Source organism: Rhineura floridana, chromosome 11 (genome assembly GCF_030035675.1).
Source record: "Rhineura floridana isolate rRhiFlo1 chromosome 11, rRhiFlo1.hap2, whole genome shotgun sequence".
Taxonomy (NCBI): domain Eukaryota; kingdom Metazoa; phylum Chordata; class Lepidosauria; order Squamata; family Rhineuridae; genus Rhineura; species Rhineura floridana.
Genome location: NC_084490.1, coordinates 53,468,167 through 53,482,774, shown reverse-complemented (window position 1 = coordinate 53,482,774; position 14,608 = coordinate 53,468,167). Strand labels below are relative to the sequence as shown.

Here is a 14,608-nt window from a genome sequence, read left to right as displayed (position 1 = left end):
GAATTTTGTCATAGGTGGAGCCTGCAACTAATGTGATCACATTTTTTATTTCCCATAGTAGATATTATAAGGGGGGAAGGTAATTCATACCATCTTGAGATTTCTGAATACTCCAATACTCCGAGGTTCCTGAAGAGAACTAGCCTCGTATCTATGTTACCCCTCTTTGAAGGGCTAAATGTTTAACACAAAGAAACTGCCAAAGACTCGCATATAAACAGCAATGGGATTTTTAAGAATTTGAGGGCTTCAGAAGAGCAAAAACACTCTAAGGCAAGCTCTTACTCCATCGCCATCTTGGCTCCTCACCCTGTGGTCAGTTAAGTAGCTGGTTGCCTGTCACCTTTTGCCACTGCTTTTCCCCCAGGACCATTGAACTCTTGTGGATTTTGGGCCCTTTGTTTCATTCTACTCTTCATCTCCCCTTTCAGTACTTGTTCTCCTATCTGTCAAGCACCCTAATGTTTCTGGGCTCTTTAACATGATCATATCATGGTGTGTATTTTCATTTTGTTATCCCTTGTTTGTTTTTTGAGGAGAGGGATTGACTTTTGTAAAGTGACATTAACATGCAGCATATAAGGAATAGAGAGGCAATAAAAGTGGTTAGATGTTCATATTTCGTGGCCTGGAAAAAGAAATGGCACATCAGCATCGCCGAACAGTTTGCCTTCCGCTCTTAGAAGTTGAAACAAAAAATAATGCAAAGGGGGTCTGTTTCCTCACCTTGCAGCTTAGGAAGCTAGATGAAGCGATAGAAGACTGCACGAGTGCCATCAAACTGGACGATACATACATCAAAGCCTACCTGAGGAGAGCACAGTGGTGAGTGCGTGTGTGTAGATTAAATACCGGGTGAGGGACTAGAAGTCTGTGGTGGAGCACATGCCTAGTTCCCGTTCCCATTCCTGGCGTCTCCAATTAAAAAGATCAAGGGAAATGAGGCTGGAAAGCATCTCTGCCTGAAACCATGGTGAACTGCTGCTGGTCAGGGTGGATAGCGTTGGGCAAGATGGACTGGCGATGTTGTGTTGGTGTAAGGCAGACGTGTATGTTCATAAGAGGTAATGGGGAAGCAGCATACTTTTGGTTTCCAGTGCCTTGATAACATAATTGATACCCAGGTTGGTTGGTTGGGTTAGGTAAATTGATATGACTAGGAACATGGGAAAATTTCTAAAGACCAGCTGCTTTCCTCTTTCTGTTTTTTGACTTGCATGAGCATGCTTGCTCTCTTTTAAGTTCAGCTTGTTTTTATTTATTTTATCCTGCTGCTTCCTCCAAAAAAACTTGGGGCCAAAAAAACTTGCTCCTCTGCCTTCCCATTTGTATCCTCACCCCAACCCTGTGAGGTAGCTGAGGCTGGAAAATAACAACAGGGCAATCTGTGAAGTTCATGGCTTAGTGAACTGGGAGGGGGGGCTCCGGGTCCTTGTCAAGCACTTGTATCCCTTATACCACATTGGCTTTATTGGTCCAGTTTCCCCCCACCCGTTCCTAGTCATGTCAAGCTTGATGTATACCAAGGACGGCAGGAGATGCCTTTTCTACACTTTCTCCAGCATGGCTTGGCAGCTCTGAATATGGGGCTGGGAAGGAATCATTTCCCCACCCCTGAGCTCAGGTTGGTTAGTGACTCCTTTGCCGCCTTCATAAGCTTGCATTGCTTTTTGATATCATTTGGGCCTTTTTTTAAACTGTGCTTCCCTTGCTTAGTTACATGGACACAGAGCAATATGAAGATGCCGTGAGGGATTATGAAAAGGTTTACCAGACAGAGAAAACAAAAGGTAAACATGGAGCATGCCATTTCCAGAAGATCTTCAAATTTTAGCATTCTTCACCATGTCTCTCTTGCTCAATCTTGGTGGTACAAAATGCAAACTACAGGCCCAAAATGCAAACCTAATGCCTTCCTAATCTGGTGGAGACATCCGATAAACTGTGAACTGCTTTGTTTGAATGGGTCTCGGAGGGTCTCCTACTAGGTCAAGGTATTGTTATTTAATTTAACTCTCACTCTTCCTTCTTAACACTAGTAGGCATGTGTGGATTCCTAATACACGCTCCCTGGTATGTGTGCACACACAATTTCATCCCCAGTTTTCCTGAGTTACATCTGACTATGACTTCTTCAACTGTATGTGTTATGATTTGTAAAGGAAATTATATCAAGAGCACAACATCACTTGCATGGAATCTCCGTTTATAAATCTGGCGTTGTGGGAGGAGGGGGATGTTTGTGGGGTTTTTTTTGGCATTATATGTTTTTCTTTCTCTTGCAGTTAAAGCTGCTTTTTGATACTTGTCCCCTCTGCTATATTTTAGAACACAAGCAGCTCCTTAAGAATGCACAGTTGGAACTGAAGAAAAGCAAGAGGAAAGACTATTACAAGATTCTTGGTGTGGACAAGAATGCCTCTGAAGATGAGATCAAAAAGGCGTATCGGAAGCGAGCCCTGATGCATCACCCAGGTACAGCGGCCCACAATTAAGATTCCCAAAATGTAGGAACTAATGTGCTACGAAGGAGCTGAAGTGTGCTTTGAAAAATTAAGTTTCCACATTGGATGCTTACACCATTCTGTGTTTGGCTAATAGTTGGGCAGTGATGACATCCTAAGGGGGGGGGGGATGCTTTGGATTGCCTGGTACAGATATAGCTGACAGGTGGCGAGGAATACTAGAAGCATTGCAATTGCCCAGAAAGCAGATTCTCATCTCTAAGCTACGTTTGACTGGACAAAGAGGAGGGTGGGATACCAGGAGGCAGTATTAGCTGGACTGTCTTGTGCCTTTGTAAGGAGGGTGTCTGCCCATTGCAGTAGGAGCTTGTACCTCTTCATTTTTAGTAAGGATCAGGAGGACATCCTAAATGACCAGGAAGTCCCCTCTCTTGCATGACATAAGGCAAGAACACAGCAGCACCTTCTTTCCCCAGGCCACTATGTTTCCTGTGTCTCTAAAGACAAGGGCTCTTGGCTGAAAAGGAATAGCCAAAAGTACTGAAGCAGAAATGGGGTGTCTGGTTTTTGTTTTTATAAAGAAAATGGCCTGGTGTATTTCAGGCTTGACAGCTCTTCTAGGATCCTATAACACAAAAGTACAATATACACATTAGGATGAAGTAACTGTTCCCATTGTCATCCTATACAATATACTTAACACTGTGTACACACAACACTGTATAAAACCAATATTTTCACAACTTGTTCTTCCTTAAAGTGAATGCAGTGATGTTCACTGGGCTTCATTCTACATCCAGTACAACAGTCTTATGTTTTTTCTGTGTTCCTGTAGCACACGCATGACGCTCAACTGTGTAGGACAATGTGCTGGTTTAGTTGCAGATTGAAGCAAAATCCCTTGCCAGTCGAGGGCACAAATTGCAAAGCCCGCTGTAGTTAGAGTGTTGGACCTGTTCAGCCATAAGAGTTCCCTTGAGGATGAAGCACCAATACTACACAGCACCTTTTAAGCTCCTTGGAGAAAAGGCAGAATAGAAATATAAGGAATTATATTTAAAAAAAATCCAGGGAGAAGGAAACTCCAGTAGGTGGGAGGAAGGGCGGGGTATAAATGTAATAAATAAATAGGTGCCCCTGTTAATGTACAGACAGTGGAGGTTCATTTCATATTGATGGGCTGGCTTGGGTGATATGGATGGCAAGACAAAACCCCTCTGTGTTGTAGCAATGGCGACGAGCTGTTGAGGAAGGAGAGATATAGCAGCAAAAGCTGGAGGCAGAAGGAAGGTGTGCTTGAAGGGAGAGTTGGATCTCTTACGAGGATTTGGATATACACTCAGGCAGAATGAGTTCCCAGGTCAAACAAGTCTGTCGGGGGGGGTGCAATCTGGAACCAGCAAGGGGAATATAGCTATATGGCTCGTCTTTGATGGTGCCTTACACATGATTTCCAAAGAAGATCCCCACCGTACCATCTTACAAGGCCAGAACTTGGGCAGGACAAGAGAAGGAAGGGGGCCAGACAGAGGAAGGCCCAGATGGAGAAAAAGTAGAGGAAAACCTCATGACCACAGGGCATTATTGCAACTTTTCCACGGAAGAACTCTGGCCACTTCCAAAAATGGGTTTTAAGTTAGAACAAAATCTTCACATTCTCCTAACTGTAGGCCTGTATTCTAGTCAGAAACAGAAGAGCACGAGTGACAGGGAGGCAAGAGCACAGCAGTGATTTTGTTTCAAGGGAGGGTGTTTCATCTCCCAAGCTAGTTTGTGACAAGCTGCAAGAAACGCTGAATGTTTTAATTCCAAACTACTACTGTGTTTCCCTCTGAGCAACTCATCAAACCAAATGTCAGGATGACTGAAGTTACATGAAAGAATCAACCAAGGGGTGGGGGGAGGTATTTATTTTTCTTTGCTGTACTTCTTACTCCACCTTTTAGTCCTTGGAAGCTCCTGAGGCATCTTACAAACAAGAAAAGCATAAAAAAGAAACCTAGTAACAGAAAGAATAAACATCACATTAGAAGTGACAAGTAATAGCATAGAATCAATTTACAGCTGCCCCAGGGTCTTCATAGACAACCCGGTCTTCACAATTTGCTTGAAAGGCAAGCAGGAATTGAGCCAAGTTGATTTCCTATGGAGAGGGCATTCCTGAGTCCTGGTGCCACTATGAAAAAGCTCTTGGGGTGTCTGTGGTGTGTGTGTGGAGAACCCTGTCTCCCCTGCTGACTACAGTGGCCCCAGCATCCTTTTGCAGGGACCCTACTGCCCTGTGTGGAGTCCACCCACCAACTGAATCAGGCAGTGACAGATCAGACAAGTTAAAATAATTTTTGGTTTTCTTAAGCTGCACTTACAACACATAGAAGAGTAGGTAACAGACACAAAGATATTGGTTCTTAGACATAATGACCCCTTAGCTTGTTAGCATAGGTGGCCTCCATCTGGGTCTCAAGTGTCCTGGTCTGGGTCCAGCTCTTCCTCCATCCCTCCACCTTCTACTCCAGGCTGTAGACTTTCTGTCGTCAGATTTTGGGAGTGACGTTTCTCATTGGTTCCCTACGTTTGTCTTCCTCTGGTGATAACCTCTTGCCCTTTTGTGGCTTCATCTTCCAGACAACACAGTACCTTATGTCTCCCGTGTTCATCAGTTCTTTCTTTAAAGGTCTGACCTAAGCGTATTTACTTCTGAATATGTGCCAAGTATCACCTCTGCTTATTTTGTAAATTCTAACTGCTTTTAGCTGTGATTTTTTTGTTAGCCCTTATATCAACCCTTTTTCTACCTATATTTACTTAGAGCATGATTTATCTGTCTTATATTATATCAATACGAACATGTAGTTTTAATCCTGCAGGCTTCAGTGCCTTGAATGACTCCTTGCCCCTCTACTCAACAGGCAGAACCAGAATATGTCATGCAACGTACATAAATGGCAGAATAAATTGTGCAAAATGAGAAATTATCCAAATTTGCTTCAGTTGCATCATGTATAAAAGGCAGGGATGCCTCCAAAGGCCGGCCAAGTGGGGCCCTGGCTGAGGGCCCCTGGGGCTACGGGGGCCCTGTGCTCCCCTTCTGCAATCCGCAGCAGGATTGCTGCTGCAGATCACAGGGCAGGAGCTTCCGAGCCACCCACCATTCCCCCGTTCCACCTACCTTTCTCTGTGCTGTTTTTTGCGGCTGCGCGCACTGTGCACACAGGGTTACCATCAACCAAGATGGCGGCTGAGGTTTCCCTATGGGGCTGAAGCCTCTGCTGCCATCTTGGTTGATGGCAGCAATGTGCGCGTGTAGCACACATGCCTGCCATCAACCAAGATGGCAGCAGAGGCTTCAGCCTCTTAGGGAAACCTTGGCCGCCATCTCGATTAATGGCAACCCTTCGCGCACAGCTGCAAAAGCAGAAAGGTCGGTTGAGCAAGGGAATGGCTGGCGGCTTGGAAGCTCCTGCCCTGCGATCCACAGTACCAGCCCTGCCGCGAATTGCAGAAGGGGAATGCCGGGGCCTGGGGCAGGCTGGTGCTGGCCCTGAAAAAAGGCAAGTAATTGGGTTTCTCTTTGTACAGAATTGATTACCTTGGCAGAGAATTTCATATATATTTAGCACAGAATACACACAGCCCTGTGTCTATAGGCTTCCACGATCTATAGGCTTCTTTATCACCCCAACTGGGATTTTCCCTTTTCCTTTCTTCTCTCCCGCTGACCCCCAACCCCTGACAGATCGGCACAGTGGTGCAAGTGCTGAAGTCCAGAAAGAGGAAGAGAAGAAATTCAAAGAGGTTGGTGAAGCCTTCACTATCCTCTCTGATCCAAAGAAGAAAGCCCGTTACGACAGTGGGCAGGATCTAGAGGAAGATGGCATGAATATGGGAGGTGAGTGCTGAGCACTGGGTTCACCTTGGTGGCTTCTTTTTCCACAAGTGCATCTTTGTGATGGGAGGCAAGGGAGAATAGTATCAAAACTACTCAATAGTAGTTTTAGCATTTGTTTCTCCAAAGCAATCAGTCATTTCTGTGTTTGAGCATAGGACCTGTTGGCTTCTTCAGCAGGGTAACTCTGGCTCGAATGACATTTGGCAATTGTAGCAAAAGCATTGGAAATGGGGCATAAGGACACAGGAGATTATGGTTCTTAGGAACCAAGGCACAGAGGGAGTGATCGACACTGTGACACTTCCCCCTCCCCCCCCCCCCGGCCTTTCAGAACCCTTTTTCAACATGAGTGTATGTATGCCATTGGACTAGAGAAACAAGAAGCTAATCAGGAACTTTTTCTCATGTGCTCTTGTCTTTTTTCTTTCTTTTTCCATCTCTACTTTCCCCCCCCCCCCTAGATTTCGATGCTAATAATATCTTCAAGGCTTTCTTTGGCGGGCCAGGGGGTTTTAGCTTTGAAGGTAAGTGAGATATCACTCATGCCACCCATTAAAGCAGGGGCTCCCAAACGGTGGTCTGCGAACCACCAGTAGTCCGCAAGCTTCATTCAGGTGGTCCATGGCATATTTGTGGTTGATGATGACAGACAGTACATCCATGGCATTAAATATTCATTTTGATTTTTAATTGCATTTTTATTGCTGCTTTTGTTTCTTGTAAAGTATTGCATTGCATTACAGTCTGAATTCTGTGGAATTCAAGTTGTAATACAATAAAATACAATATATATGAAATAAAAAAGCAATACAATACAATGAAAAAGCACACACCATCCAGCACAGCACATTACAATTGCTACAACAGAGAGAAAAATGGTTGAGTGTTCCACCAAGGCCCTCAGCAATTTTCAAGGGGTCGGGGGGGGGGGGGAGTAAAGTCTGAGAAGTGCTGCATTTAAGAAAGGGAGTCCCACATTTGTACAGAGGGAGTGTCTGTACGAGTAGATGGGCCCTGTGTCCATATTAGGTGTTTAGGAGGAGTCTTAGTACAGAGGAACATGGGTGATGCCACCCCAATTTCAGTGATCACAGGTAAAGGGAAATATAGCCATGGGGATGTGGTGAATTACCATAGAAGACGAGGGCAAGGCTATCTGCGCCTTGTTCCTTGCTGCCACTCCTCTCATGGATGGGTTCCTCATTGCTCATCTGGCCTGTGTGTGTTGTTGTCAGATCGGTACACAATCAGACCACTGTCATCCATGATTTGATTGTGGATGAAGGTGCCGATTTGGTGTGTGTTACTGAGACGTGGGTGGATGAGCTTGGAGGAGTTGATCTGACCCAACTTTGCCCACCTGGATCCTCGGTGCAACACCAGCGAAGGCTGCAGGGACAGGGGGGAGGAGTTGCTGTGGTCTACAGAACTTCCATCTCTGTCACTAAGAAACCACTCTGTCTTGGAGCTGGCTGTGAGGGCCTGTGCCTGGTGTCGGGCCAAGGAGACAGGAAACTAGGGTTGCTGCTGGTGTACTGTCCACCCTGCTGCCCAGCAGCTTCTTTGACAGCTGGCAGAGGCCGTCTCGGCTGTGGTATTGTAGGAGCCCAGACCAATAGTACTGGGTGATTTCAATGTCCATGCTGAGGCTGCCTCTAGTGTTCCGGCTCGGGACTTCATGGCCTCCATGACGACCATGGGGCTATCTCAAGTTGCCAATGGCCCAACACATAGGGCAGGGCACACCCTCGACTTGTTTTTTGCTCCGGATGGGGATGGGGGGTGGGGTGGATGTCACCCCATTGTCATGCTCAGATCACGTCTTGGTGAAGTTTAGATTTATGCCTCCGATCCTTCCCTGCAGGGGTGATGGACAGATTAAGATGGTCCACCCCCAGAGCCTAACGGAATCCACAGGATTCCTGAATGACTTGGGGAGATCCCAGTAGATAGAGCAAGTGACCCTGTTGAAGCTCTTGTCATGCTGTGGAACAGCGAGGTGCGTCGGGCTCTTGACACGGTTGCCCCCAAGCGCCCTCTCCAGCATTGGAGCGGCCTGATGATGTAGACAAGGTGCTTGCGATGATGCGGCCAGCAACATGTCCTCTTGACCCTTGCCCTTCTTGGCTTATTAAAGCTTGCCGAGGGGGCCTGAGCGAGTGGATCCAGGGTGTAGTCAATGCATCATTGTGGGACAGAGTGATTCCGGCCGCCTTGAAAGAGACGGTGATCCAGCTACTCCTGAAAAAGCCCACCCTGGACCCATTGGTTTGTGACAACTACCGACTGGTTGCAAATATCCCCTTTTTAGGGAAGGTGATTGAGAGGGTTGTGGTGCAACAATTGCAAGTACTCTTGGATGAAACAGATTATCTTGACCCATCCCAGTCTGGGTTCAGGTCTGGTTATGGGACTGAATTGGCCTTGGTCGCCCTGATGGATGACCTTTATGGGGAGAAGGACAGGGGGAGTGCGACCCTGTTATTCTTACTTGATCTCTCGGCAGCTTTTGATACCATTGACCATGGTATCCTTCTGAGCCGACTTGGTGAGATAGGTATTGGAGGCACTGTTTTACAGTGATTCCAATCTTATTTCCAAGGTCGCTCTCAGAGAATAGCATTGGGTGTCTTTTGGCCCCCTGGCAGTTGTTCTGTGGGGTGCCGCAGGGTACCATCTTGTCCCCCATGCTGTTTAACGTGTATATGAAGCCCTTGGGAGCGGTCATCAGGAGATTTGGGGTGAGGTGTCAGCAATATACTGACCATATCCAACTCTGTTTCTCTGTAACATTTGAATCGGGAGAGACTGTGCAAGCCCTTGAACACTTCCTGGACTCGATGGTGAGCTGGATGAGGGCCAATAAACTGAGCCTGAATCGTAGCAAGATGGTGGCACTGTGGGTTGGTGGTTCCCGAGTTCAGATAATTGGTCAGTTGCCTGCTTTGGATGGGGTCGTATTCCCTCTGAAAGAGCAGGTCGCTAGTCTGGGGGTGCTCCTGGATCCATCTTTGTCGCTAGAGGCCCAGGTGACCTCCATGGCTAGGAGTGCCTTTTACCAGCTTCGGCAGGTAAGACAGCTGCGGCCGTTTCTGGACCAGGATAGCCTGACCACTGTTGTCCATGCACTGGTAATCTCCAGGTTGGATTACTGTAATATGCTCTATGTAGGGCTGCCCTTGAGGTTGGTCTGGAAGTTGCAGCTGGTGTAAAATGCGGTGGTGAGACTGCTCACTGGGGCAGGGTATTGCCAACATGTCACCCCGCTGCTGAAAGAATTGCACTGGCTGCCCATTTGCTACCGGGCCAAGTTCAAGGTTCTAGTTTTGGTGTACAAAGCCCTATACAGCTTGGGACCAGGATACCTGAAAGACCGTCTTACCCCTTATATACCCAGTCGATCACTGTGCTCTGCAGGTGAGGGCCTCCTGCAGATACCATCTTATCAGGAGGTCCGTTCCGCACAACTTGGAAACGGACCTTTCATGTGGTGGCACCTACCCTGTGGAATTCCCTCCCCTTAAATGTTAGGCAGGTGTCATCTCTGTTACCTTTTCGGCACCTTTTGAAGACTTTCCTCTTTCAACAAGGCTTTTAAGTTGAGACCTTATCCCAGTCTGTGTCTGTGTTGGAATTGCTTTTTAATACTTTAAAAAAAAAAAAAAACAATATGTTTTTAACCCTTTTTTAAAGATGTTTTAAAAGCTTTTTTTTAAAAAATGTTTTTAAAGTTGTTTTGGTTTGGTGTATTTTAGGGTCTGTTTTTATGATGTTTTGATGTGCTTTTAGCGCTTCTGTTTGCCGCCCTGGGCTCCTGCTGGGAGGAAGGGCGGGATATAAATAAAAAAATAAATATAGGTTTCAACTCTGGCAGTGCCTCTTGAGCCTATCTCTCATGGTCCCTAGGAAAATCAGAAATCAATTAAATTCAATTCTTGGGATTGAATTTTGACCCCACCTATTGCAGCAGTGGCCGTTAAACCCCCAGCTCTCCGGGTCCTGGGTCCCTTTTAGGGATACTAAGGATTGAGCTCCAGGCCCGCATATGCCTTGGGCATGCACTCTGGAGTTCAGTTCCAGCTTCTACCCTTTCACTGAGCTCAGCATTCATCCTGTTGCTGTGGCCTTTTAAAGGTTCCTCCAAATGCCTGTTTCTTCTCCCTGATTTGCTTGCACAAAGCGTATGGAGTGGTTAGGCCATGTCCAGTCTTTATTGAGCATTTGTTCTGATTTGTTTATGAGGTGGCTATATGTCAGTGTGCATTCATCCTGATTTGTGTGGAGGGTGTTTATACATCTTCCCATTAAATGTTTGCTCATCTTCTCAATGCATTCCCCCTTCACTTTCTAAACTGCAAACATTCCTGGCTTTTTTAAAAGGGAGGTTTGTTGCACTAGGGCAACAGAGTGCTTTAATCCACTTTACGTACCTGAAGTCCGGAGCATCACTGGGGAGGGAGGGGGATTTTGCTCCAAAAGGGGTGCTGATTCTAAATCTATGCCTCTGTGTCTTTCAGCTTCTGGACCAGGGAATTTCTTTTTTCAATTTGGCTAAACTGCAGAAGAGGTCCGTCTCCTCTACTGAAACCCACCTACTTTATCAGACCTGCTTCTTTTAACCTTGAGTTACGTTCCCCCTTCATCACACCTCGCCGTTTCTTAGGGCTGTGGCGTTTTCTCTGTTGGAGACCTCCGTTTTTGTGTGCGTGCTTTAGAGTGTAACGAGAAAACCAACGCTTGGAGAAGGGGGAGGGGGCAGCAAAGGAATGCTTTTTTGTTGTTTGTTTTATTGTTAACTTTATTAAAAAAAGAGAGAAATAAAAAAAGATTCCTCCATGATAAATAATTTCAGACTCCCAAAGCTGCTGGGATTGAACTGGGGGAATTCCTCACCTTCTGAGACAGGCCTGAGACTTTTCTCAAGTTCAGCTGAACAAGACATGCCTTCATATTTATGTAAGTAAGAGGAACCTAATGAGGGGTTTTCATGCTTTGGTTCCATCATCCTGGCCGTAGCCACAGTAAACTGTATACACAAAGATACTCACACACTTGAGAAACCCAGGCAAATGCTGACGTTCACATGATTGCTATCAGAGATTCATCTTTGGAATAAGGAGACACACACACCCTTCTCAGAACCTGTTGTAATACCTCCAAAGAGTCTTGTTGTTTGGGGAAAGTTTCTTTGTTTTCTAATTTCTTGAGTACTTCAAGGGAAATAGCAAGGGCTGATTTCACACATGGATGCTTGTCGTTTGATAACCCCCTAGCTCAGCATGTAAAGCTGACTCTATTGAAAAGTGTATGGTGCCTGAAGTGATTGTCAGGTGTTGAGAAAAATCTGCACATGTGTGGTGTTGGATCTGCGGTGGCCATTTTCACACATGCAAACCATCACTTGATGTCACAATCACAGTTTATATATGCACGTGCAAATCCACCCTAAGTGTTGGAACCTGTTCTTTAACAAATGGTTGGGATTTTCAAAATGCATTTTTGGTTGGGAAGGGATTTCTCAGAATTGTCTGACAACATTTTCTACCTTGAAAAATCAGCAAGCATTTGGGGGGTAGGGAAGGACTTCCATTTCTACTGGGCAGCCGTGACAGCATGCTGTAAAGGTGCTTGCTATCTCCAAGTACAAATCTTTGTGGTACGAGCAGAGTTCAAAATATTCTGCATACATCTTTGTAGTAGTGGAATCTCAGATTTTGCTCAAAGCTGAGCTGTGAACCTAATTGATGGTTGTTCTACAAGATGACAATTTGCAGTTGAAATAGTAACAACCAGCCACCCTGGAATTGCTGGCTGGCTTGTTTTGTGTGCGTGTTATCCATGCAGTTATTAATGTGAATATTGGCCACACCAAGTAACTGTTTCCTACATAGCACCTCCTTGTTTGCTGCACAATTGGCTCACTCCTTTTCTCCATGGGAGCAAGCCATCATGAGGAGACATTTGTCCCCTCCCCCTCCAGTTTGTGAGCTATTTTTACAGTAGCTTGCAGTTTTCACCATCCTCTGGAATGTTGATCAGTGACATTTTAATTTACTGGTCCATCATAAGGCATCGTCTTAGGAGGTGTCCAGAATGTGGCCTTGGAGTCATCTTCTACTTTTGAAGCAGTTCACCTGCTGCTCCTGGCAAATGAAGGAAGAGTTAACAGCAGATTTGATCTTGGCCCCTTGTTCCCGCCCCCCATCCTCACACTGAAGATTGGGAGAAGAATCTCTGGTTGTGGAGGTGTAATATATAGGGGAAGCCCAAATGTTGCGGGCTAGCCTGAAGAGACTAAAGAAGAAAGTATCAGAAAAGAAGAGAAAGATCTAGGGATCTCAGCTAAATGGAGATCCTTTCATATTGGTACCTGGATCAGGGAATGTCATCTCTCTCTGATTTAGGCCTGCATCATGCAAATTTCACTGATGGAATGTGTTTCATGAGCTGAGTATACACATCCTGGAGTAAATCAGGTGGTGTTTGGCTTGTGTGTATGTTCTCCCAATATTAATCCCAAAATATAGTTGTGTTCAAAAACTGACAGTAAAAAATATGAAGCCACAAAATCGTTCTTCGTAATTGCCTTATGCTGAAGGAAATTATACAGGCACAATGTCATCTTCAATGGCCTGCTGCTATCATACACATGCAAAAGCAAGACTGAAACATCTTATGAAGCATTTTCCTTCTTAGATGCCTTGGCAGATTGAAATTCCTCTGTCTATATAGACTGAAAATTAGACTTCCAAGAGCGTTAAAAAATTTTCAGTGGGTGGCTGACTAGCTCCTCTGGACAGCTCTACAGATGGGAATCTTATTAAAGCTATTTTAAGAAGTCATTTTCTTCATGCCTCCAAGCATTTCAAATCCTTTGTGATCCAAAAGCTTATGGCACGAAGAAGTTTCTGGAACTTGCCGTTGATTGTAAAGCTGGAAGCTGGTGAGTGCCGATTTCAACACCCAACTATTTCTGCAATGTTTTGTCTTTTTACTATGTGTTTCTATCTGAAAGTCTGCCTCTATTCCACTAAGGAGTCACATAGATTTTGACTTCTGTTGTGTTAAAGTAGCAAGCCAAACTGTAGGATCTGCTTTTTAAAATCTCCACTCCTAATGTGACATTTTAAACTTTGCACTTAACTCTTCGTCATTGGCTTTCATTTTTGAATTATTGATGCTGTATTTAAGAGCTACAAGAAAGGTGTATTGCTGATGGGCCCATGGGTTCTCCCTCCCCACCTGTGGGAGGCCTGGCCATGTACATCTGCAGCAGAATGACGTGGTGGAATCAAGATTGACTGCAGGTGGGGATTGCATTTCTGAATGCTCTCTTATGTGAACAATTCCCTCGGCTTGAGCTTCTTCTCCTTCTGTACTAGCTTTTTTTATATATAAGCATTCAAAGATGGCATGCCAACCTGCAATCTGAAATGGGCTCAGCAGCAGCTACGGCATTCTGCTGCGTATGTAGACCAAGCCTAAGTAAGGAAACGAGGTGAGAGAAAAATGAGACTTTTTTCAGGCAGAGCGCCAGGGCAGTTTCCACCTTACTTGTGAGCCATTAGTCTAGGGGCAAAGTATTCTAGTGCCTCAGTGTTTTCCAGTTCTGTTACCTTGCCCCCTTTTATTTCTTTGTACACTGCCTGATCATCTTTCCTTGCATGCACTGCATCCTTTTTGGAATACCTGAGAGAAGGACAGATAAACCAGTGTTGAAGCCTTTTGGAGTGAGGCCATTTAGCTAGAAACTCTGATTTACCTCAGTGCAAAGATCTAGTAAAATGTTTGTTGCATGATCTCTTTTAGAACAGCACCCCACCTCTGCATCTCTCCTGAGGATGGCTTCATCCCCACTTGACCCCCTCACCTTTCTAAAATGAAGATTATTAAAGGAGAACAAAAATTGGTGACTATTTGTTAGGCAGGATTCATGATGTGTTTATATGCAGAAAATTTCAAACCAGACTGAAGCAAAAACCGTATGCAATTGATATTAACTTTATTATAAACTGTATATGATGTACAAATAAACACTCCAGATCTCACTGGTGACTTCTGTTTTCTTGAGGTTTGGTGTGAGTGTGGTTGTATGGAGCTGGATTGAATGAGTAACAATAGATCTCCCCAAGAAGCCTGTGGTGGCCAATTTTAAGTTGTTACGTTTGTGACTAATTTTTCCTTTGCTAGAATTGAGGGAGAGGGAGGACATAAAACATTAACCTTCAAGAGAGAGCTTGGCCTGGTCTTCAGA

General features: G+C 45.2%; 1 protein-coding gene across 2 annotated transcripts in view; it reads left to right on the top strand.

The window, feature by feature from the left end:
• Nucleotides 1-14,402, top strand: part of DNAJC7 (DnaJ heat shock protein family (Hsp40) member C7) — a 39,045-nt gene extending 24,643 nt beyond the window's left edge. For both annotated transcript variants that reach the window (XM_061591045.1, XM_061591046.1), the window contains 6 exons: nt 734-825; nt 1,717-1,790; nt 2,329-2,475; nt 6,202-6,354; nt 6,816-6,878; nt 10,872-14,402. In XM_061591045.1, coding sequence (XP_061447029.1) covers nt 734-825; nt 1,717-1,790; nt 2,329-2,475; nt 6,202-6,354; nt 6,816-6,878; nt 10,872-10,909 — 567 coding nt within the window. In that variant the 3' untranslated portion in view covers nt 10,910-14,402. The remainder of the gene's footprint in view (nt 1-733; nt 826-1,716; nt 1,791-2,328; nt 2,476-6,201; nt 6,355-6,815; nt 6,879-10,871) is intronic.
• Nucleotides 14,403-14,608: the final 206 nt, after the last annotated feature.